The sequence below is a fragment of the Prionailurus bengalensis genome, chromosome A1, assembly GCF_016509475.1.
Source record: "Prionailurus bengalensis isolate Pbe53 chromosome A1, Fcat_Pben_1.1_paternal_pri, whole genome shotgun sequence".
NCBI classification, from domain to species: domain Eukaryota; kingdom Metazoa; phylum Chordata; class Mammalia; order Carnivora; family Felidae; genus Prionailurus; species Prionailurus bengalensis.
Genome location: NC_057343.1, coordinates 179,089,083 through 179,111,553, shown reverse-complemented (window position 1 = coordinate 179,111,553; position 22,471 = coordinate 179,089,083). Strand labels below are relative to the sequence as shown.

At 37.6% G+C, this 22,471-nt stretch overlaps 1 protein-coding gene across 5 annotated transcripts in view; it reads left to right on the top strand.

The window, feature by feature from the left end:
- The window catches only part of RANBP17 (RAN binding protein 17), a 333,056-nt gene that overhangs the window by 213,627 nt on the left and 96,958 nt on the right, over nucleotides 1-22,471 (top strand). For 3 of the 5 annotated variants that reach the window (XM_043596085.1, XM_043596083.1, XM_043596087.1), the window contains 2 exons: nucleotides 14,252-14,311; nucleotides 22,152-22,225. In XM_043596085.1, coding sequence (XP_043452020.1) covers nucleotides 14,252-14,311; nucleotides 22,152-22,225 — 134 coding nt within the window. The remainder of the gene's footprint in view (nucleotides 1-14,251; nucleotides 14,312-22,151; nucleotides 22,226-22,471) is intronic. The other 2 variants (XM_043596086.1, XM_043596084.1) reach the window with 1 other exon arrangement.

Here is a 22,471-nt window from a genome sequence, read left to right as displayed (position 1 = left end):
AACACAGTGGTTCTCTCCACGGGTGATTTTTACCTCCCAGAGAACATTTGACAATATTTAAAGACATTTTTGGTTGTCACAATTTGGGGGAGGGGTGCTACTGGCATCTAGTGGATAGAAGCCCGGGATGCTGCTAAACATCCTGGGCTAAACTGCCCCCCCCCGCCCCCCACAAACAAAAAAGTATCCAACTCAAAATGTCAGTAGTGCTAAGACTGAGAAGGCCTACTTCAGCACCGCGATGGGCATATACAGCAGTAAATACTGGCAATTACTGCATTTAATGTCTAAGGAAAATGGAAGAACAAGCAAAATTATGATTCACTTATCTTTTCTGAACAACTAAAGTAAAAAAATTAAATACCAGATAATAAACTACTTAATGTAATTGATGGAACTTCATTGTCATATGGAAAAGCCCATTTAATGAATGTGATTTTTTCATAGTATAACTGATTATGAACTCATGTCTGAGGCTATTATATGTGCTTTATAAAAAGTTTTATAGCTTAATCCTGTTTGGTATTGTTGTAACTATTATGTTTTCTTAGAGCATTTCATGATCATATATAAAAGGCAGTTGGTTAAGAGTGTAGTCTTTGGAATTATTCTTAATTGGGTTCAGATCCTAGTTCTGTCACTACCAACCATGCGACTCAATAGACACATCATATAACTTCTCTGAACCTCAGTTTCTTTAATGGTAAAACTGTGATATTCAGGCCCACCTGCTTCATAGAGTTATATTGATTAGATGAGATAAGGCATGTAAAGTACCTAGCATAGTACCCTGCACATAATAAACACTCAGTAAATGATAGCTGTTTATATTATTTTCATTATCGTTTCATCATCCCTGTTCCTGGAACTCCAGTACCCCACAGGTGGTGAGGTGAAAGCCAGAGAGAAGCCAACTAGCAGGCTGAGTGTTAGCAAAGTAAACCTAACCGTGGATTCTGCAGCTAGCCTGTATGAGTCTTCTACTTGTTATGCTACCTTTACCAATTTCATAAAATCATTTCAACTTCCTCTACAAGGTTTCTTTCCTAGTTTGGTATCTACCAACATCCACTCTCAGCCTCCCTGACCCCTTTTGGTGATATTCTGGGCCTTTTCCACCATTCCTATTTATTGTCTGAGTTATGCTTATTTTTCGCGAGTGTCCCATTATGGGATTTTCCAAAATCCCTTTTTACACCAATAAGGGAATCTGAGAGGGAAGACTGTTCTTATCTATGTCGCCTCACTATGGAGCTGTTAGTTTTATTCTCTTAATTTACTGTGTTTTCAGCCTTCTTCTAAGTTATATCATAGTCTCCTTCGAAGTTCCTAGCTTAGTTTGTTCAAAGACAAAGAGAGTGTGATATTTTATGCGAAGTAATGTGTAGTTTGGTTAAGATGCTGTGACTGCTTTCTATTTCTAGATGCTTATTTATGGCAATTTCTTCTTTTATTATATTTGGGATGTAGAATGTATAATCTGCAAACATGGTTTAAGATTTGAGTTAGTTTGCATCTATCTCTATTAATGTGTTCCATAAACGAGGCATTAATATCCCTTTATTGTGTTATTGTTAAAATAATTATCTTAAATGTAAAGACTCTGCCTTAATTTTGAAGAAAGATCATTCTTCCACCTAAGATTAAAATTGTGAGAGAAAACTGCAAAGAAAAGGGAGTTCCATTTTTAAATAACAGATCTCAGTAGGCTCTTGATTTGCAAGTTGTTCCTCTTCATCCTCTGCATCAGTTGAACGTGTCACATGAGCACCAGTGAGCAGATGTGGGGGGGACACAAGCGGGATGTGGAAGCAGGAACCAGCAGCGCTGGCAAACTGGCAAATGCTTCTGTTTTGCTAAGACCTGCTTTTCTGTATTCAGGCTGTCCGAACCATCTGCTTTTATATCCTCTTTACCTACTGTCAGCCATTTTGGAGTTTTTAAAAAAGCTTTAAAAATGATTGGGAATTTTTCACAGTAAGCCAGGAATCCTTACCGCTGTTTAAAAACCTTGTGCTTTTAGCATATTGCCATTTAATTCTCCAGAGAATGGTTACTTTTTAATTTGGGTGCTGTGTGTTATATGTTACATAGTGAAAATGTCTTTCTTCCTTTCACTCACTCTCAGACATCAAAATTTAAATTTAAATAGATACCTGGCCATGGTGTATACATTAACAACAGATGCATAGTAATTGAATGTAAATGATGGTTTACTTATCCCTTCTTATTGAAAAAAAAAAAGAAAGAAAAGCATTGCACAATTTAATGAAAATTCCTAATTCTTTGTAAGCTTAGTTATTTTCTAGATATGCAACTGACGTTCTCAATAAAAATAGTAATTATAAAATACCGTTTGTGCACCAAGTACTGTGCTAGGCATTGTGTCCAAATTATTGCTAATCCTCTCTACAACCTTACAAGGTAGGTATTATCTTCATTTCATGGATGAAGAAATTGATTCTTAGAGAAGTGGAGAAAATTGTTCAGGTCACACTTGAGACTAGGGATCTGAACTCCAGTTTCTCTGGCTCTTCTCCACTGCTTTTCCAAAATGTTGTAGTAAGGAGATGATTCGCTAGTGATAGAAGGTTTCCGGATAAGGAGTCAGGGATGGCACATTTTATTTAGTTGCAGGTAAGCACACTTCATTTGGTTTGTGAAGTTCCTCTCTCTAGGCTTTGGTCATATATAGGCAGTTTATTTTCTTCTCTAGTCATTGAGAAATACTGTTGGCATTTGGTCCTCTGCTTCTGCTTTTTCCAAGGTTTTTAAGAATGCTTTCACTTGAAAAGAAGAACAATTGTGGCCTGTTTCTAATAATTTACAGTAGCTGGTTTGTTTTTTCCTCAAACTTTTGTCTGTCAACATTAAGACCTCTAGTAGCCTTTCAAGATTATAGTCAGAATTAAATGGTTATGTTGTTACATGTTTTTGGACCTTTGTCACTACCCAAAAATGTGGTCTATGCAAAACAGTCTCCAAAGATTCAGTGGCTCGAATGATTTAAAAGCACAATGTTAATAGATAGAATCTATTTTCACTTTTTTTTTTATAGCACAGCTCACTTATACACTATAAATTCAATAGTATGAAAGTCTTAGGTCTCTTCCTTAACACTTAAGAGGGAAGGTCAGGTTGTGGGTTTTTGTTTTTTTTTTTTAAATCAGGGTCTTTGTAGGACTTGAAAATTTCTTAAGTATTTGAATTTGGGAGTCGCCTTAGAAAAAATAAGAGGAAGTTTTACTTTCTGTGATTGATGATAAAATTTATAGAACTTACTTTTAAGTGCCACAAACTGAAAATACATTGAATATCCGTGAGTGAAAGATTATGAACTAGTTACTAAGGAAAAATAGAAATATCTGGACTACATCTCCAACCTTTTGTGTTAATGGTCATAGTTGAGGGTAGGTCATTGGAATTATAATCAGAAACTTACTGTTACTGGACCCAAATGAGCCTTTGAGCTGATATGTTGTATTATTATATAATTAACATAGGCAGGAGTAATCTCTTTTGAGACCTACCTTAGACCTTCCTCTTATTCAAAGAAATGGAGCCAAATTGTCATAATTTGGCCACGTTGGGATTTCTTTTCAATTCCCAACCCTTCTGCTTTTCTTCAGTAATACAGTAGAGGCGGACAGGGATTTCTTTTCCACATTCAGTACTTACTTTTAGAGCTATGGATTTAGAGTTATTTTGGAACATATTTAAAAAAAAATTTTAATGTTTATTTTTGAGAGATAGGGAAAGAGAGAGAGCGTGAACAGGAGAAGGGCAGAGAAGGAGAGAGACACAGAATCTGAAGCAAGTTCCAGGCTCTGACCTGTCAGCACAGAGCTCTATGTGGGGCTCGACATGGGGCTCGAACTCATGAACTGCGAGCTCATGACCTGAGCTGAAACCAAGAGTCAGACGCTTAATCGACTGAACCACCCAGGCGCCCCATATTTTGGTACATATTTAATTAAAATCTTATATAAACAGATAAGCCTCCCCGAGAAACTGGGTGTATGAGGATGGAGGGAAAACACTGTCAGTTGAAGGATGTGGAGAACAGAAATTTCTAACTGAAAATAAAGAATTAGGAAAATGAAAAACTAAAGAGTAGTGTATAAATAAAAGCTGGAATATCAAAGAGAGGGAATGCATGGTATTAGAGACAACAAAGGGTCCAAGAAGGGTAAAGCCTTGACCTGTGTGGCTGTGGTCCATCATACTTACTGTAGTTGGACAAATCTTAAACACCACTTTCATCAGAGGCCTCCTCCCACTCAAAAGACTCTTTGCCCACATCAAGCCATCACTCCTTGGCTTCTAAGGTCCTCCATCATCTAGCCCCATCTACTAGCCAATTTTAGCTCCAATAGCTCCACTCTATCAGGCTGACTCTCACCATCTTTATCTTAAATTGTTTTGTTCTCTTTTTCCTTCTTCCCCACCCCTCCCCCTCCCCCACCCCATCACCATTCTTCAGTGTTCTTGCCTCCCCCCACCCCATTCTTCAATGTTCTATTCAAGTATCATTCTTGCAGTTCTTAATACCTGGGTCATATTCATTAAAACTTAGTTAAATAATAATAATGACAATGTTAACAGTCATTTATTGTTTGTTATCTGCCAGGCGCTGTGATGATAAGCTTTTACATGCAATACATCTTATAAACCTCAAACTAATCTTATGATGAACTAGGGTTCTTAACCCTAGTTCTACCATGAAATAACTTGGCTAAGAATACAGTGGTAGGAAGTTACATGTACAAGATTTGACCTTTAGGTCTGATTAACTCTAAATCTATTAAATGATGAACTGTAATTCCCAATCTTTCTTCTTTGTTTTGTGCTTTATGTTTAAAATCTTGAAGGCAGAGTCAATGTCGTCTATATATCTTATATTTGTCAATACAATTAAGACAGTGCTAGATCATCAACTATTTTCTTATTGATTGATTGTGGATTAGATTAGGTGAGATCGTCAAATTTCATTGCAACGAAAGCAGAGAAATTTTATTCTGATGCTAGTTATTTTTCTGAAGTAAATGTTGTTAATGAGAGCAGTGTTTTATTTAGGATATAGTGGACTGAAACCAGACAATGTTCAGTTTTTAAGGATTGTAAATCAGAAAAGGATTTTTCTAGTAGCTGTAACAATGTTATTTGGGGCTGAATCAGTGCCACTCTTGTATTCTTTCATTCATTAATCAAATACTTATAATTACTGTGGTATTGTGATTTATAATAAGAAATATATGTTTGGTCTTTGTCCCCTTTTCAGGCACAGAGCTCCTCAAACCGTTGGAATTTCCTAAGTGATAAGAGCCAGTAAAGGTGTCTTGATATTCTTAACAAACCCCTTTTACCAACATGTGAGTTTATGTTAAAGAGGTGACTTTAGAAAAGCATCTAAGGATGGGGGCTGCTTGCCAGGGGGACTCAACCATGTGATTAGAGCGTTGGTACTTTCAGTCCCACTCCCAGGACTCTGGGAAAAGGAGAAAGGGTGGAGTTTGAGTTCAGTCACCAAGGGCCAGTGACTTAATCAGCCATGCCTAGGTAACGAAGCCTCCGTAAAAAGCCAAAGGGATGTGGTTCAGAAAGCTGAGTTGGTGAACATAGAGATTTGAGGATAGTGGCTCAGAGAACATGGAAACTCCGCACCCCTTCCCACGTACCTTGCCCCAAGCATCTCTTCCATCTGGTTGTTCCTGAGTTACATCCTTTTATAATAAACCAATAAGCAAGTAAAATGTTTCTGTGAGTTCTATGGGCTACTCTAGCAAATTAATCAAACCCGAAGAGGGGGTCATTAGAACCTTCAATCTGTAGCTACCCAGTCAGAAGCACAGATGACAATCTGGACTTTCAGTTGGTGTCTGAGTTAGGGGCAGTTTTGTGGGACTGAGTCCTTAACCTGTGAGATCTGATACTATTTGAAGGTAGATAGTGTCAGAATGGAGTTAAATTTTGGAGACATCCAATCAGTTCCCACTGAGAATTGGAGAACTGCTTGGTGTTGGAAAAAAACACACTGGAATTACAAATACAGTTAACCCTTGAACAACAGGGGTATTAAGGGTGCCAACCCCTTTACACTGTCAAAAACTCAAGTTTAACTTTTAAGTCCCCCATAATTTTACTGCTAATAACCTACTTTTGACCATAAGCCTTACCAGTAACATAAACAGTAGATTTACACATATTTTGAATTTTATATGTATTGTAAGTAAATCTAGAGAAAAGAAAATATTCTTAAGAAAATCGTAATTAGAGAAAATATATTTATAGTACCATACTGTAAAAAATCCGCTTGTAAGTGGACCTGTGCAGTTCAAACCCTTGTTGTTGGAGGGTCAAGTGTATGTGTAATTGCCTACTACGTGCTAAACATCAGAACACAATATGACTAGGGACAGATAGCCCTGCCCTCACAGGCTGGCGGAGGACACAGACAAAGCTGAGAGGCAATCATTATTCGGTATGATGAGGCCCATGACTGATATGCCCAAGAACAGTGGGAACATAAAGGAAGTCACCTAATATCATCTTGGACAAGTCCTGGAAGGATTTCTGGGCAATACTCAGGGCTTCTTTTAGCATCATTCAGTTCTGTGTATGACATAAACAGGTAAGTAAAATACAACTCGTTACATATTGGTGCAAAGAGATGCCAGAAAAGTCCAGCTTTATGTTTCCCACTTTCCCACTCAAGATTGCAAAACAACACCAAGAAATGTAAATATCAATACACTTCAGATTGTTTGCCAAATCAAGGAGGTTGATGTCAAAGTAAACGCTGCATGCTTCTAAGAAGGTGATAGTAAAACAAATGAATTCCCTTCCCCTCTCTGTCGGCACCAAGAACTACCCACTAGTTCTACTCTGTCATATCGGTGCCAGAGGTAAGTCAGGATTATCTTACATACATTGAAATAGCACTCGATAGAAAGTTGAATTTGGATTTACCAGAATAAATGTCTGTGAATACATATTTTTCCCAATAGCAAGGAAGCAGTGTTGTCAAATAGTGAGGCCTGTGAATAAGAGGTCATTTTACTGTGTAATCTTGAGCTGTCTCCTGACGCTATTTGATTTTCCCCATGTAAAAAAATGGGGTTCATGATACCTGTCCTTTGAATGCACGTTCTTAATGATCCAAGAGAGACAATACAATGAATGAGCCTTCTCTTGGCCAAAAAGAAGATAATCCAAGTAATTAAATATTTAAAATAAATTCTGTTAATGAGATAAGGGAAGAAGATGAGGGCCATAGAGAAAGTAGTTGTTTTGTCACCTATTTTTCTTGGTTGCTAATTGAGAATTTTACCATTTTAAATCAGCTACAGTATGGAGAAAGGTCATGATTTCAAAACAGGAGTATTTACTATGAAAAAGGAGCGAAAGATAAATTGGGAAATATACTAGGATTCTCTGCATGTATAGATACATGGTTTGCAGAATATCATCACGATGGTAATAATTCCCCTTTAAAAAAAATCTGTGAAGGTGAAAAAAAATTATTTCATTGAACTCTTCAAAAACAGTATACCTCCCACATATTCCTGATTGTTTATCATCATAATCAAGCTAATTTCCAAAGCAAGGTGGGGGAAGTAGATCTGAATGGAGTGCTACAGAATACAGAATTTTTATTCATTTGTACAGTAGACTATTATCTCAAAGTAAATATGAAAAGGAACAAAGTTGTTTGTGCTTTGGAAATTGAAGCATTGTTCATCATGCATAATTGAACAAAGTTGAAATTTGTAGGTATGAAACCAAAAAAAAGCCACAGCTATGATAGCTATTACAGGAAATGGAGGAAATTAATAATAAAAGACAGTACACTACCTCATAAATACATGTTCATCATGAGAGTGGAGGATGAGAGCATTAAGCAAATACCCTGATTAATTTAACAATTTAATCCTAGAATTGGAGTACAGATATTTCAGGATTCATTTGTTCATAGATAAGACAGAAAGACCAAATAAACAGCTTACTTTGATAAAGTAAGGCTTTTAGTTAGTGCTTGTGGATATGTGAAGATAATACTGTTTTAAAAGAAAGGTTATAACTAAGCAAGACATCTTTGATATGAACATTTATTAAATAAATAAATAACCAAGTTTTGTGTCTTAAAAATACAAAATATGTCAAGGAATAGATTTGGGGCATTTTTGCCTTCCATCCTATGATCTTGCTTTTTATAATTTATCCTAACAATGATCTTGCTTTTTATAATTTATTCTAAGTAACTGCTAGGAGCTATGATTTTTAAAAGACTGCATGATACTAGGAAAATAAATCAGGGGGAAAAAAGTACTTTAGGTCTCACTGTTCACTGAGTAAAGTTTAAATTAACCCTGATTAGAACACCTTTGAATACTTTTTTGATGCATAAAATGATTTATCAAAGCATGTGTTTCAGTAAATTTTGGAAGATTTTTCGGAAGTGCAGGTAGTGTAAGAGTAGTTTACTAGAAAGGCTTTTTATTTTATATCGTGTCGGCATACGTGAATCACTTTGCCTTTTTCTCTACCAGCTATTTGGTAAAAGTCCGCAATTTGCCAAAATGGTTAATAGGACACAAATATAGACATTTCATGTGGTGTACCATGTAAATGTAAACCTTTGTAGTTACATGTTTCTGTAGCAAGAGAATTGTTTTAAAAGGCATGTAATTTATTAGCTATCGGTAGCTTCTTTATTGCCTTGCCGCGCTGCAGTAATAAATAAAAGAAAGTGAACTGATTTTACAAATGGCACACAAGGTGCACATTTTGTGGAAAAAAAGTCTTTTTTTAAAGAATTGGCATTAAATCCTTTTTTTGTGATGACAAAGAGGCTAAGAGTGCAAACTGTATTTTCTGTTTATCGAAAACAGTCTTTTTTTCTCGGGGGCATTTTTTCCTATGATCATCAAGGGATTTCAAAAGCAATAAAGTGTGGAATCATTGTTCGACTTGAACAGTATTAAAACTTAGGTTTTAATTTCAGTGAAGTAATAAGATTTGAACCTGTCTCACATTACAGCACTGTAAGGCATTTAGCAATTGTATTTTAAAAGAGGTTTTTAAGATGCAGCTCACTTGTAAGCTAACTGTCTGTCAGTAATTAATAGTTTTTCTTCAGCATAGGCTGTTGTGATCAGACCAAGAAATATCTGTGTTTTTAGGAACACATTATGATAATTGTGAGTGCTTATTCCTAATTAGTCTAAATGTCTAAAATTTTCAGCTTGCTTCTCTGGCTGCTTAATAGAAAAAAAGAGAGTAGCATGTAAAACTACAGTGTGTCTTTGGGCTTTTAAAAATATGAATGTACACACACATGTATATTTCAGTAAGCTTAACACCTAGCAAGATTGTATGTCAGTTGACTCATTCATTAACCAAGTGTTTTATCCTGCAGTATCATTTCCTGCTTTTCAGATATCACATCATTTGTATATGTAAAAACTGTGGGCAGATACGGTACTATAAGTACAGCTAAACCCAGACTGGCAATCCGTATTCTTCAATACCCAACATTGAACCTATCTTTACTTTTTCAAAAAAAGCTTTAAAATATGAGCGTTTCCATTAGACTGGGGTGGCAACATACTTGCTGATGAAAGATTGTATTTACCATTTTGAATTGCTATTGAAAATAATTGCCTCTACAAAAGGAAACATCTGTATGATAGCACATGGTTAAAGCTGCCATCAATTTTTAACATTTGAGGGTTGAGCTATGACCTTTTATGATGACTGTGAACAGTAACTGCCTCCATTAGCCATAAGTTTTGTTTCTTTATTTTAGTAGATGGCCCAGACTGTAAATATTAGAGAATCTAAAATAAATCAACATATTATCCTAAGGATACAAAATGTAAGAGCTATTTGTGGTTGGGAACCTTTGACAGATAGTGTGGATGAAGCAGATGATTGCCTGCCTAGCGTATCTGGTCTCCATTGCTATGCCTGCAGGCAGTTTAGTGCTATGGTTGTATATTGATGTCAGGGTTAGTACTGAGTGGCTAGCAGTGACAGATGTCTATAATTACAGGCAATGCTTCCAGTATTTCTGAAAAGCCAGCCTATGTTGAACAATTATCTTATTTCTGCCTTGCCAAAGAGCATGTTCCAATTGCTAGTATTAGCAATGGTGAATATAGTGCTTCATCTGCTGCCTTGGGACAAATGTGGGAAAAGCACTTGGTTATAAAACATAAATGCAAAATATTTTCTCAACATTTTGAATTAGTTAAGTTCAGTGTTTTCCTAATTTTTATCTCCCCATAATGTCTCTGTTGAAGGAATCTTGAAATATAAAACACATTTGGCATACTTATTGAGATTTTGTTTTCCCCTAGGCCTGCATGGCTCCCCAGCGCCACTATCCTTTGCTTTACTGAATAGATGTGTTTAAGCAAAGTTGGCTTTGAAACAACTTTCTTCAGTGTGAATTACATTTTCTGATCAACTTCCGTTAGAAAATTGGAAATGCGTTTCTGTGGACAATCTCTCCCACACCATTTGATGAGGAAAATTGCAAAATGATAGACAATGCTGAAATGTGCAGAACACCTTAGTACACTAGTGTCTTTACATTTGCTGAGAATTGCAATTCTCAACTTTTATTTTAACCCTTTCTTTTCAGCCTTCAACCACTTATTGTCCTTTCCTGTCTCTAAGTGTTCCCGACCACTTCCTTCCACACTCCCTTTTGGCCCGCTTTCCTGAGTCATTAGAAATCTTTTCTTGCTTGATGGTCTGAGTTCTCAACTGTACTTTTTTTTCTGACCATTTGCATGTGTGAGACATGGGCTGTAATACCACACTCCCCAGCAGGTGTAGCTGCCTTAATACTTTCCAACCCTACCATTCTTAAAATTGCTGAAGTTCTAGGCACTGGGTATTAAAACATTGTCCATGCTATAGGTTACAAATTCTGTATTTTTAGGTAATGTAGAATGAGAAATGCCTAGGAAATACTATTTGAGAATATGTTTTATCTTCAACCTTTCTCTAACCTGTGTTGAGTTTCTACTTCTGTGCTTAACCACTTTGTGGAGTTATTCATTCCATTTTCTCATCTAGTCTTCTCAGCAATGTCCTATTTAGTAGGTATAATTATCTTCATTTTACAGAATATGAAAGAGATTTCAGGAAGGTTAAAAACTTGTTCAGTGAGATACCCTAGCTTTGACCAAATCATCCTACTCTAAACCCAAGTTTGCTTTCCACTGTATCACACTGCCTATGTATGTGTCTAGAGGCATGCATCAAGCATGATCAGTTTTAAGTGTAATGATGATTGACAAAATAAACATCACAAATTCCATCCCCATCTTTGCTGTTTTATTTCCCAAGGGAAAAAACTCATGTCTGCAACCACAGATTAGACCTTTGGTACTGGATAGCCATCAGTCACAAGAGAACTAAGCAAGTTCTAGATCCTAGATACTTGATATAATCCATCCTATTATATAAGAAGCAATTCACCCCATAGTCTAGTGTCAGAGACCAATATTATATTCATATATGAAAGCAGCCCCTTTCAGTTCTTACTGAGCCTGCCACACAAAGACTCTTGATAATTTAAAACTCTAACGATGGTGTTCTGGAACCTTTTCTCTCTGTGCATCAATTTATCAAGCAAAACTTGGAGAATTGGATGGACTCACTGATCTGAATTGGGAAAACTCTGATAATTTATTGGCCCCAGGGGTGTAAATCATCTCTACTTATCCAGTGAGTTGAGAATTTAGCCCAGAAATAGGAAACAAGAACTTGGGATGACTCAGAAAAGGAAGATGAGGGATTTGAAATCCAGAACTGAGGTGAACTCTGTTGCCACAGAGCATTCTGTTTTCCTCCTGTCTCCTTTCCCTCTGCTTTTCCTGTTCCTCCTCCCAGAAGATAGAAGATAGAAGTGTAGGAGTTAAGCTGCCTTCCATTAGGGCTCTCTCCCCTCTGATCACTCTGTAACCATTACTAAGGCTACACACATACCAACTTGGAACGTGTATCTACTTTGCAGCATCTATTCCAGATAAAGCACAAAGAAAAGGGACTGTCCTCTTGTTGCATGCCTCATAGTCTTAATGTCAGACTAATATTTGTCTATATATTATTTAATAATAGTGAGCATTTACTGACCACCTGTTCTTTTTAAAAATTTTTTCAATGTTTATTTGAGAGAGAGAGAGAGAGAGAGAGAGAGAGAGAGAGAGAGAGAGAGAGAAAGCTTGAGCAGGGGACTGGCAGTGAGAGGGAGACACAGAATCCGAAGCAGGCTCCAGGCTCTGAGCTGTCAGCACAGAGCCCAAAACGGGGCTCAAACCCACAAGCAGAGCAGGAAGATCATGACTCAAGCCAAAGTTGGACACTTATGAGCCACCCAGGGACCCCTACTGACCACTGGTTCTAAGGGCTAATAGCTAGTGTTTATTTGGTGCTTACTATATGCTAAAAAACTTTCCAAGTGTTTCTGACATTGTGCTGGCAGTGCTATATATATCATATAGCATGATATGACAATAATAATAACAGTTAACACTCATGGGAATTTTATTCTGTGCCAGGACTGTTCGAAGTACTTTGCATGAATTAACTACCCAAATCCTCTAAAAATTTTCATAAATTAGACCTACTATCATCCTCATTTTATATTTGAGAAAATGGAAATTTGGAGGGTAAGGAATTTGATCAAAATCACCTAGTTAATGGCCAGCCCAATGGCTAACCTTGGGCTTCAGACTAGGTCCTAATCATTTCACTAGACTGCCTCTTAATTCATGATATTATTCGTTGTGTTATTATTTTTTCCACTTTACAGCTGAAGAAGCTGAGACTCTGAGAGGCTAAATAATTTAACTAGGATTATTGGGTTGATTCATTAAATGAAAATATTTATTGAATACCTGTTATCTCCCAGGTACTGTGCTAGGCTAGCAAGTAGCAGAACCTCACCCAGAACCCTGTGTGTATTACACTGCACAAATATTCTGTGTTTCCTCCAAGGTGACGTCACTGAAAATACGTACACAGTTAACTTGCCCATTTTCTGTCGTCTTACTGAGAAAAAGATATACTTCCTGGGCAACTGCCAATTGTCATGGTTCACCGGTTGAGGTGTTGCATATGTTTTAGCTGATGGTCAACATGGAGAAGTGTTCAATAGGAAAACTAAAATGGGAGCAGGACTTATCCTATTGCCCCAGGCATTCCCTGCCCAGAGAAACCAGAAATTAGAGTTTGAAGGCATTAACAGGCCATCAGAAGGTGAACTCTGATTGCTTGCATTTGGGGTAGGTTCAAGTTTTCACTAACGAGGCTAGTATGAGGGACAGAAATTGAAAGGCAAAAAAGATTGTAGGAACATTTTTGAGTAAAATTTGAGAATATGATAAAAGTGAAAAAAGCTGATTTGACAGAGCAATAAAAATACACATATGACACCCCCTTTTTCATTCCATGGGCCATTATTCCTCTACTCTTTATGTCAGGTCACTCTTCCCAGAGAGTTGAGTATCTCTTAGGAGGAAGGTACAGAAGTTGTTTTGGATGCAGAAAGTGGGACAGGTTTCAGAGAGGCAGTGTGGAGGCAGAAATGAAATATGAATAGGTAACACGTGTGAATGAAAATAAAGATGTTAGAAGTGGAGATGAGGACCTGGTAAAGTCTTACTTAATACCTACTATAACTATAGTAAGTTGTGTTTTTAGAGGATTTGGGGGAGAGTGTGTGCAAGAACTAGATTAAGTGGTAGAAGACTGTATGATTTACTTACCCTTTGAATGACCATAGAAATGAGTTCCATTTCTTAAAAATATACTTTTACCCATGAAAAGGTGACTTGGCCTACTTAAATCATTAGCCCCAGTTGCCACACTTGCATAATGAGAGTGCCTCATGAGAAACAACACTACTAAGAGATTCTTGAAAATAGTTCTGTCAAGTATTATTTATAATTTGTTCTTTTCTAGGGCTATCCTTTAATAATTGGTTTTTTGAATTATTCCATGGAAGCAAACCCATGGTGTAATCCATATAACCACATCCAGACTCTGAACAGCACTTCACCATTGTCTTTGCTCAAGGCTTCCAGGATAAAATCAAAGTCCCAGGAATATTTTCAGTGACAGCCACAAAGATCCTGAACCACATTTTCTCTCTCTATCTGAAGTCGGGAGGGCCTCCTGCTCTTCCCTAATCCCTAACGTCAGGTGCCAGGTCCCTAAACTCTGTGCTTTTTAGGTTGTACGCCTGAGGAGTGATGTGTCCCGAGTTCCAGAGAAGGCTTGGAAATTAGTGAAGGTGAGTTGAGTTGCTGGTTGTTGTGGTGGATCACCAGTCTTTATGCTTGTCTCACCACAGCCTCAGGCTCTTATTCCTAAAACAGGTACATGCTCACAGTGATAAGTGTAGAGGTGCCTTCTTGGCTCCCTGTTTATGCACTATGTAACCCTATAGTATGCATGGTCTATAACCAAATGTTCAGTAGTCAGCCAGTAAGCAGGATCAACTGCAAAGACTCAGTTTAGTGTGATTGCACAGTGTGGAAGCAGCCTAGGTTTCTTGATTACAACATTTCTGAAGTGGCCAGTTCTAACCAATCATTCATACCTGAAAGGAGAAAGTTTTCTTAGGGCTCCCTTGAATAGCATCTGTTACTGAACGGTATCTATAGTACATGTATCCCTTACACCAGAATATGTTTCTGGTGGACATCTGTGAGAGATATAGGGGATTATGGTAAAAAAAAATCTTTTATTTCCCAGTTCCCCACTTCCACCATCACCCTTGCACAGAACTACATCCAGCATCAACTTCTTTGCTCCAAGGTCTAATCATGGTACAAATTTGCTATTGCACAGAATTATAAACAAAATGCCTGAAATACATGGTCTCAAAACCTTCCACCAGAATCAATCAAGCTGCCTTCTAGTAACCTTGTGTCCTAGCCATGGTTAGCTTCTTATTGTATGAGCTTGGGAAGATAATATATTTACCCCGTGCTTTACCATGGTTTTAGCCACAGAAGACTAGTCTAACAGAAGCTTGGCCGCAGACATGGAGTGAGTTGGCAGCCAGCAGGAGCAAAGCTGTGTCAGGACAAATGTACACTCCCCATCTTCTCTAGTTGGCTTTCAGCTGGTTGCACCACAGGAGTCTTTCTATGGGCTGTGTATCCTGTGACCAATAACTGGTGCACTCGACCCGGGTCCCTCTTGGCTAGTGAAGGCCTGTCGGGAGACATTAGGTTCATGCTGGTGGAGATCCTTAGTCAGTGGCTCCCTGAAGGAAAGTGAGGCAAACAGCCAGCTTCTGTTGAACAGGTGGTAGTTAGACCTTAGATCTGGTCGGGGAGGGGGAGGGAGAGAATCTCTCCAAAATTAACCAGTATTGCTGGTCTTCACACTGTACCTGTACTCCTCTTTCAAATAAATGATTGTTTAGAAACCAATCCAAAAATATCTCTGGCAGCATCTGGAGCCCTTCCTTAGCAGTCTGGATTTGGGCCCAAGTTAGGAATGGATACCCCACTGGGGTGCAAGCAAAAGAGGAAGCATGTTCTTAGCCATGCATCAGTGGAGGCCCCTACTGGGAGAGGGGATTATCACAAGGCAGCAGGCAGCCCAGCACCCCAGCCTGCTGAGTTCATGCTTTGTGCCACAGGATGTGGAGCGAAGGAAATGTGAGGCCAAAGTGGTCGCTCCAAGTTTTCTTATACAATAGCTTATTCAAGCAGATTGGGAATGCCTCTTAAGAGATTTGTTAGGTACGTGTCCCCTTAGCAAGATGGCCACCACAGATGGTGGGTTCAGATATTCTAATTGAAATAAACACTTAACATTTCATATTTATTTTGTACTTCCATAGCCAGCTTTTATCAGTTGCCATTCTGTATTCCACTGAATGAGGCAAGCAGAATTCTAACCTTTTACCACTTGGTTTCCAACATAAGTTATGATTTTAAAATTAAATTCTGGCAAAAGATTTTTTTCACCTAATTTTGGTCCTTATTTTGGGGTGCAATTTTAAATGATATGAGGGAAAAATTAGTCCACCGAGATTAGCGTGGATCTATTCAGTAGCACTAAGTTTGTATGTTTAACATGAAGCAATGATATTTGTACCATTAAATCTCTCCATGTGTCATGTTAATTGTGATGATCATGGTTGGTTTTTTTTTTTTTCCTGCCTTAAGCATTCATGAAAGACCTCAGTATCTTTAGTTCCAAACGGTTTAGATCCAAGTCATTAAATCCTCTATTCCCTCTCACACCTCGCCTTCTCCTCCTTCTCCCACCTTGCACTCCAACGGGTCTGTTTTGTAGAAAGTACTACATTGATGTCAGGGACACTTGAAGACTAAGACAAAAATACGAAAATTGGTTTCTCATGCACAATAAGTGAGTTCACATTAAGTTCCAGAACTCTTTTCCTAAGGGGTGTTAATGTTTTCACTATATTGGATACTTTCTGGTGACAGATTTTGTTTTACTAAATTACAACTGGTTAAAAATCTTGATGAATCATTTCAGCACATTGAAACAATACTTTAGAATTTACAACAATTATCAGGGTTTTTAAAAATTTCATGGTATCAATTTTGTATTAGTAAATGAATTTGGGGGGAATAAATTGGTTCAGGGAAGTATATTATCTGATGGCAGAATACTTTATTGTTGATTTCCACAGCACTGCTAATTTTCTGCATTGAGCCTGCTTACAAAAGCTCTTTGAGAAGTTATAACATCTTAAACATTTATGGAAGGCCTAGGGGTATTAACTTACTGTAATTTTCTGAAGATTCATTATCCAAAATCTTAATTCATTATAACAACTGTTATGAAAACCTATAGAACCAGTGTTTTCTCTTATTTTCTTATTTGCGCAGAATGAGAGATTCATTGTTCTTTTTAATTTGTTTCATGTGGTGCTTTTGAGTACATTTCATAGAGGGCTGTTATTGAATTTCTGTGACTGTCATTATATATCCATACAACCTTTAGGAACTAATATTCTGGGTTTCCCAGTTCTGTAATCTACTTCAAATTTAAGGATTGACATAATTAGTTTCTTCAAAGTTATAACCAGAATGTTAAGAGACAACACTGCACATACCCAAGACTAAGAATTAGGATTGGAAAAAGAAAGCAATTTAAAAAATTATCACAGCCCATGCTTTTATTCTTTATTAAATTAAATTTACAACTCAAAATCTTACTGTTATTTGTATGCTTATTCCTTGTCTGGTTTTCTTATCTTGTCTGGCTTCCCTTTTAAAAAGCCAGATATAAGATCACTTAAGCTACCTGCATGTGCACAGGCAATATTTGTCATTTGGTTAGTTGAGGAGTTAGAGAATGTATGGATTGTCGAAGCATTGTGTACATACCTAAATGCTCTTTTCTGAAGTTGAAAAGAACCTTCATAGTAAAATAAACAGAGATGAGAAAACAAACATATCAAAACAGTTTTTTAGGAGCATGTCTTCTCAAATCCATAATAGTGATAATTCCTTACATTTCTAACAACCTCCTGTATTTCAAGAGCTAGAGAGATGGATGAGTGGTTAAAATAGGTAATTTTTCTGGCTTGTAAGATAACAACTATGTGGAAGTAGGGGAAAAAATCCGTTTTGTAGCATGAAATTTTGAAGCTTTATGCCTTTAATGAATGCCATTTCTGACCATGATGAGAGTGTGTTAATTGAATATAAAGATTTCAACATTGATATAAATTTAAGGTTTTGTTTGCTTTATCTGTGCAGTGTGAAAATCTTCAAGATAAACACCTTCTTACTTTCCTGTTGTTTTTTATGTAACGAGCCTTTTCTTGAACAGATATTAGCTGACAGTTTTTAGCACCTACTATGAGAAAAGGTCCATAAGAAGGGGTAGAAAGAGAAGCAGCATTTGATGAGTAACTACTAAATACCAAGCTCTGTATTAGGGATCATCTTTAATCTTCCCAAAAGCCATAAAGTAGGTTTTATTATTATTATTATTATTATTATTATTATTATTATTATTCCTGTTTTACAGATAGAAAATCAAGATCCAGAGACTTTAAGTTACACCTAGTTAGTGGCAAATCCAGAATTCAAATCCAGATATGTTTGGGACCAAAGCCCATATTTTTTCTACATTGCTAAGTTTGCCAAGGCAGTATCCTAATTACTTCTGGAGATGGTAGAAGAAAGAAGTATCTTCTCTGCCCTCAGGCAGCACGTGCTTGAAATAGTGGAGGAAACACATATGCACACGGAAAATTAATACTACACCAAGATCATATTCTATTGTGTCATCTGAGAAGTGCCACTAACAGGCTGGCAATGGTGGTTGCCCACAGTATCACAGGAGGAGAGCTCTTCTCACTGCAGGGAGAGCTTCTTCCAGAAACATTATTTAAGCATTAACACCACGCCTTTTTAAATAACGATATTTAATCAGGGTTACTTCTGGTGAGTGGAATTTGGGGTATATTATTTTTAAAGAGAAAAAGTTCTGTGCAAAAGCCATGCCTCTTATGGGTTGTTTTGCTTTTGTTAAAAAAAAAATGTGAATGAAATGGAGTCCACCAATATGTGCACTTTATCATTATGCTCTTTTTTTTAATTATTTTTATTCAACGTTTTTATTTATTTTTGGGACAGAGAGAGACAGAGCATGAACGGGGGAGGGGCAGAGAGAGAGAGGGAGACACAGAATCCGAAGCAGGCTCCAGGCTCCGAGCCATCAGCCCAGAGCCTGACGCGGGGCTCGAACTCACGGACCGCGAGATCGTGACCTGGCCGAAGTCGGACGCTTAACCGACTGCACCACCCAGGCGCCCCTATCATTATGCTCTTTTTATTCATTTAACAAACCTTTGTCAAACATTAAGCATGGGAGATAAAAGAACATCATTTCTGTCCTCAGGGAGCTTATCGTCTAATAGAGAAATACAGGCATATTAAAAAAAGAAGGAGCAGAAGGAAGGCACAGGTGGCCAGGCAAAAACAAGGTTATAATGTGTGCATGTCTGGGTATGTGAAACCAGCATAACCAAAAGCATAGCCATTTTCAACTTCATTGTAACCCTCAGAGAAGGATGGACAACACGCATGGGCTTCATCTCTTGTTTCTTAGATTTCTGCTTATTTTTCATTATGATCTAATTACCTTAATTGATCCTGAAATTTTAAAAAAATTGGGAATCTGTGAACTTCAAGGGAGGACTTTTTCCCTTCCTGCACTCCTATGCCAGCTTCAGTATCCTTCCTTAAAATGAGTATTGTGACGTAGGTTCTTCTTGCTGTGAATGAAAATTTTTTTGGCGAAGTAATAGAAGTTGTAGAAAATGTTGAAAATCCCTAAATATTGTGTTAGAATGTTTTCTGTAGAAAGCCTTCATTGATTTGTGCTTTGTGATAAACATTCTCAAAGATGTTTCCTCACTGGACAGACTGTTTCCCACTCCCAAATTGTATATGTCTGTGGTATAATTGAATTCAAATGTTTAAAGACATTTTCATATTATCTGCATGCTCTCTGAATGGTAAGGTGCCTTGGAAAATGTGAGACAGTCTTTTAAAAGAAATGCAGTAATCATACATTGATTTTAAATGACCCTGTCACACGTGAAAACAAATCAGATTGTTGCTCTTAATGAGCTTTTCAATTTACTATTCAGTAGATCAGATAAGTGGATTTAAGAGGTAATGATCCTGTTTAGTACTCAAGCTTGACTGTCAGATCCTAGGAGTGGAGAGAAATCCCTAGGGACAGAAGCGTTGACACAGTTCTAGATGGGATAATGGGAATCAAAGCTAATGGATGATAAAAGGAATGGTGCAAGTTACAAGGATAATTGTGGATTAAAGCACTGCCATGTGTCAATGTTGACTGTTTTTTCTAGTATCTTATTGGGTCAAATCTGATACTCGGAGAAGCTGTTTTGACAGCAGAACACAACAGACCTGCCTGCCCAGCTTCCCCCTTCCTTGAATGCCAGGGACACCACAGAAAACTTCCCTGTAAGAAGGACCAATTGGAAAAAAAAAAAAAAAAAAAAAAGATTTTTAAACAGTCTTAAAGGTTTAAAATCACATTTTAGTTATTATGTTTTTATTATTCAATGTTGCATGGATAAAATCAAAATTAGATTAATTTTGAGCTATGCCATAAAAAACATAGCACTTATAAAGTCTTGAAAATGTAAAACCTTGATTTTACAAAAATACAATACAATGTAGTGGGGGAAATGGACACCCGAACAATTACAGGTGTGAAAAACACCACGAGAGAGGAATGGACCAGACACTGTGGGAGCATAAAGGAGAGTGATCTCCCTGGGACAGCAGAGAAGAATGCAGAGGAGATGACTTTTGAATGGGAATCAAGGGGAGAGGAAAAAGAAAGCTAATTCAGGCAAAATGAAAGTACACGAACTCCTAGAAATCTGAAATTGCGTGAGAAGCCTCGGTGATCCATCAGTATTTCGTTGTGGCTTCAGATGGAGGGAAATAGTAGAAGATGAGGTATGTTGGGGCCAAGTTGTGAAGGGCCTTGTGTGCCATTAATCATGTCAATACAGGTTTTCTAAGGGACCCAATTTACTTCCATCCATAAGAGAGGGTTAGGATCATGCTAAGGGAAACTTCCCTTTCTACATACCATTCTTCCTTTGAGCCTTCTCTGTGCGTAAACATTTCTGATCTTTGAGGACTGGTGGTGACTAACTTCCCTGGGAGTTTTTCTCCCTAGCTCCCTCTTCCCCCTAAACATCTTACAAACACAGTGATAGCTTCAATCCTCTAAGAGATGAAGGCCTCCTCTCATGAGCAAAATCATAGATACAGTAATTGAAATGCTTTTCTGTAGGGCTCAGAAATTAGCAGAAGGGGCAACAGGAATGTGAATCTCAGTTTTCCTTTTTCTCTCCCCCACCTTTTCCCCTCTACCCTTCTTTCCTTCTCTTGCCCTCTCCACTTGCCCCCCACCTTTTCCTCTCTCTCCCACTGGCCTGAGCAGCTTCCGGTTATAGGACTTAGGATGAAAGCCCAGAACACAAGCTTCTGCTTTGAATGGTGTTTAAAATCCAGATACGAGATCTCTGCAGTGAACAGCCTTCCTCCCTTGTATAACCCTGTAATTCACCTTCATGACCTGTGGTAGTGTATGAAGCTGGTGTTCACATGTGAAAAGCAAAAGGCATAGGGAGTGAAAGCTAAGTTGCCATGCCATACCATAAGAAATAGGCGGAGCGGGAGAAAGTGAGAGAACACAATCACAGGGGATCAAATCACAGAAGAGAAATCCCATACAGCTGGTGTCTGGCAGGGATAACCTGGAATCACACCAGAGCATCAGGGAGTATGGAGGTGTCAACCCACCTCTCAGCTTTGCCAGGCTATTAGGGAATATTCCATTGGCTGCTGGTGGCATTTTCCCACTTGAAGTGGGATATGTTTATAAGCTCAATGTGGCTTAGGTTGGGACTGAAATGTTGCACCCCAAACTCTGCCACCAACACTCCCTAATTGGGAGCTTAATAGATTCCCCAGGCCCTGATGTATTCAACAGAGAATCTCTGAGCCTGGGATTTCCGTTTCAGCATGGAAAGTAAGACCTATCTCTATATTGGGGGGAGCTTAATTGAAAGATTTTTGAGGAGAATGTTTATAAATTCTTTAACTTCCTCTTATTTTTGAAATCCTTATTTTTATAACTGCCTGACATAATCCTGAATTGTTTGATGGTTTGCTGATACCTGGCATAGATGGAAATTTTTTAAATGTTTTGTTTATTGAGACACTCCACTTTTCAGCCCTTTGTATACATAACGCCCACCTTTGAGAAAGGGTTGGTTTACCAGTTTGAGAAAGAAAATTATGTGGTGTGCTGGGAATAAAATGAGTCTGTGAGTGTGGGTGTGTGTGGGTGGGTATGTATTTCAAAATGAGAGAGGTACTTCCTGGAAGAAAAAGAGAGTAAATTTTTAAAGTATAATTTTTTCTCTAAATCCTTCATTTGCTCTCCCTACCGACACCCTACTTCACTGTGGATGCAGCAATGCTTTAAATCTTCCATTTGTTCAGTTTGAATAGTCTTTTGAAAATCTATGTTAATGATAAAGCTTTTAACAATGAAATGTTTTCATCCAGGTATATGCCCGTATGTCAGAAGTTTTAGGAATAACAGATGACAACCATGTTCTAGAAACATTCATGACGAAAATGTGAGTTCTTGGATTTTTCTTTTGTTGTGGTTGCTTTGAATGTAATGGATACTTTTGCTGTGTTTAAATCTCTTAATAAGTATTAATCTTTAATAAAAGACTTAAAAATTATGTGTTAATTCTTAGAATGGTAGCATTGTTCTTAATTGAAACTTAATTTCACATATTTAAAATTCACCACCCTAAAGACATTCTTATTTGTCAAGGAATCCATACCACTGCAGTATGCCCCATGAAAACGTGGTT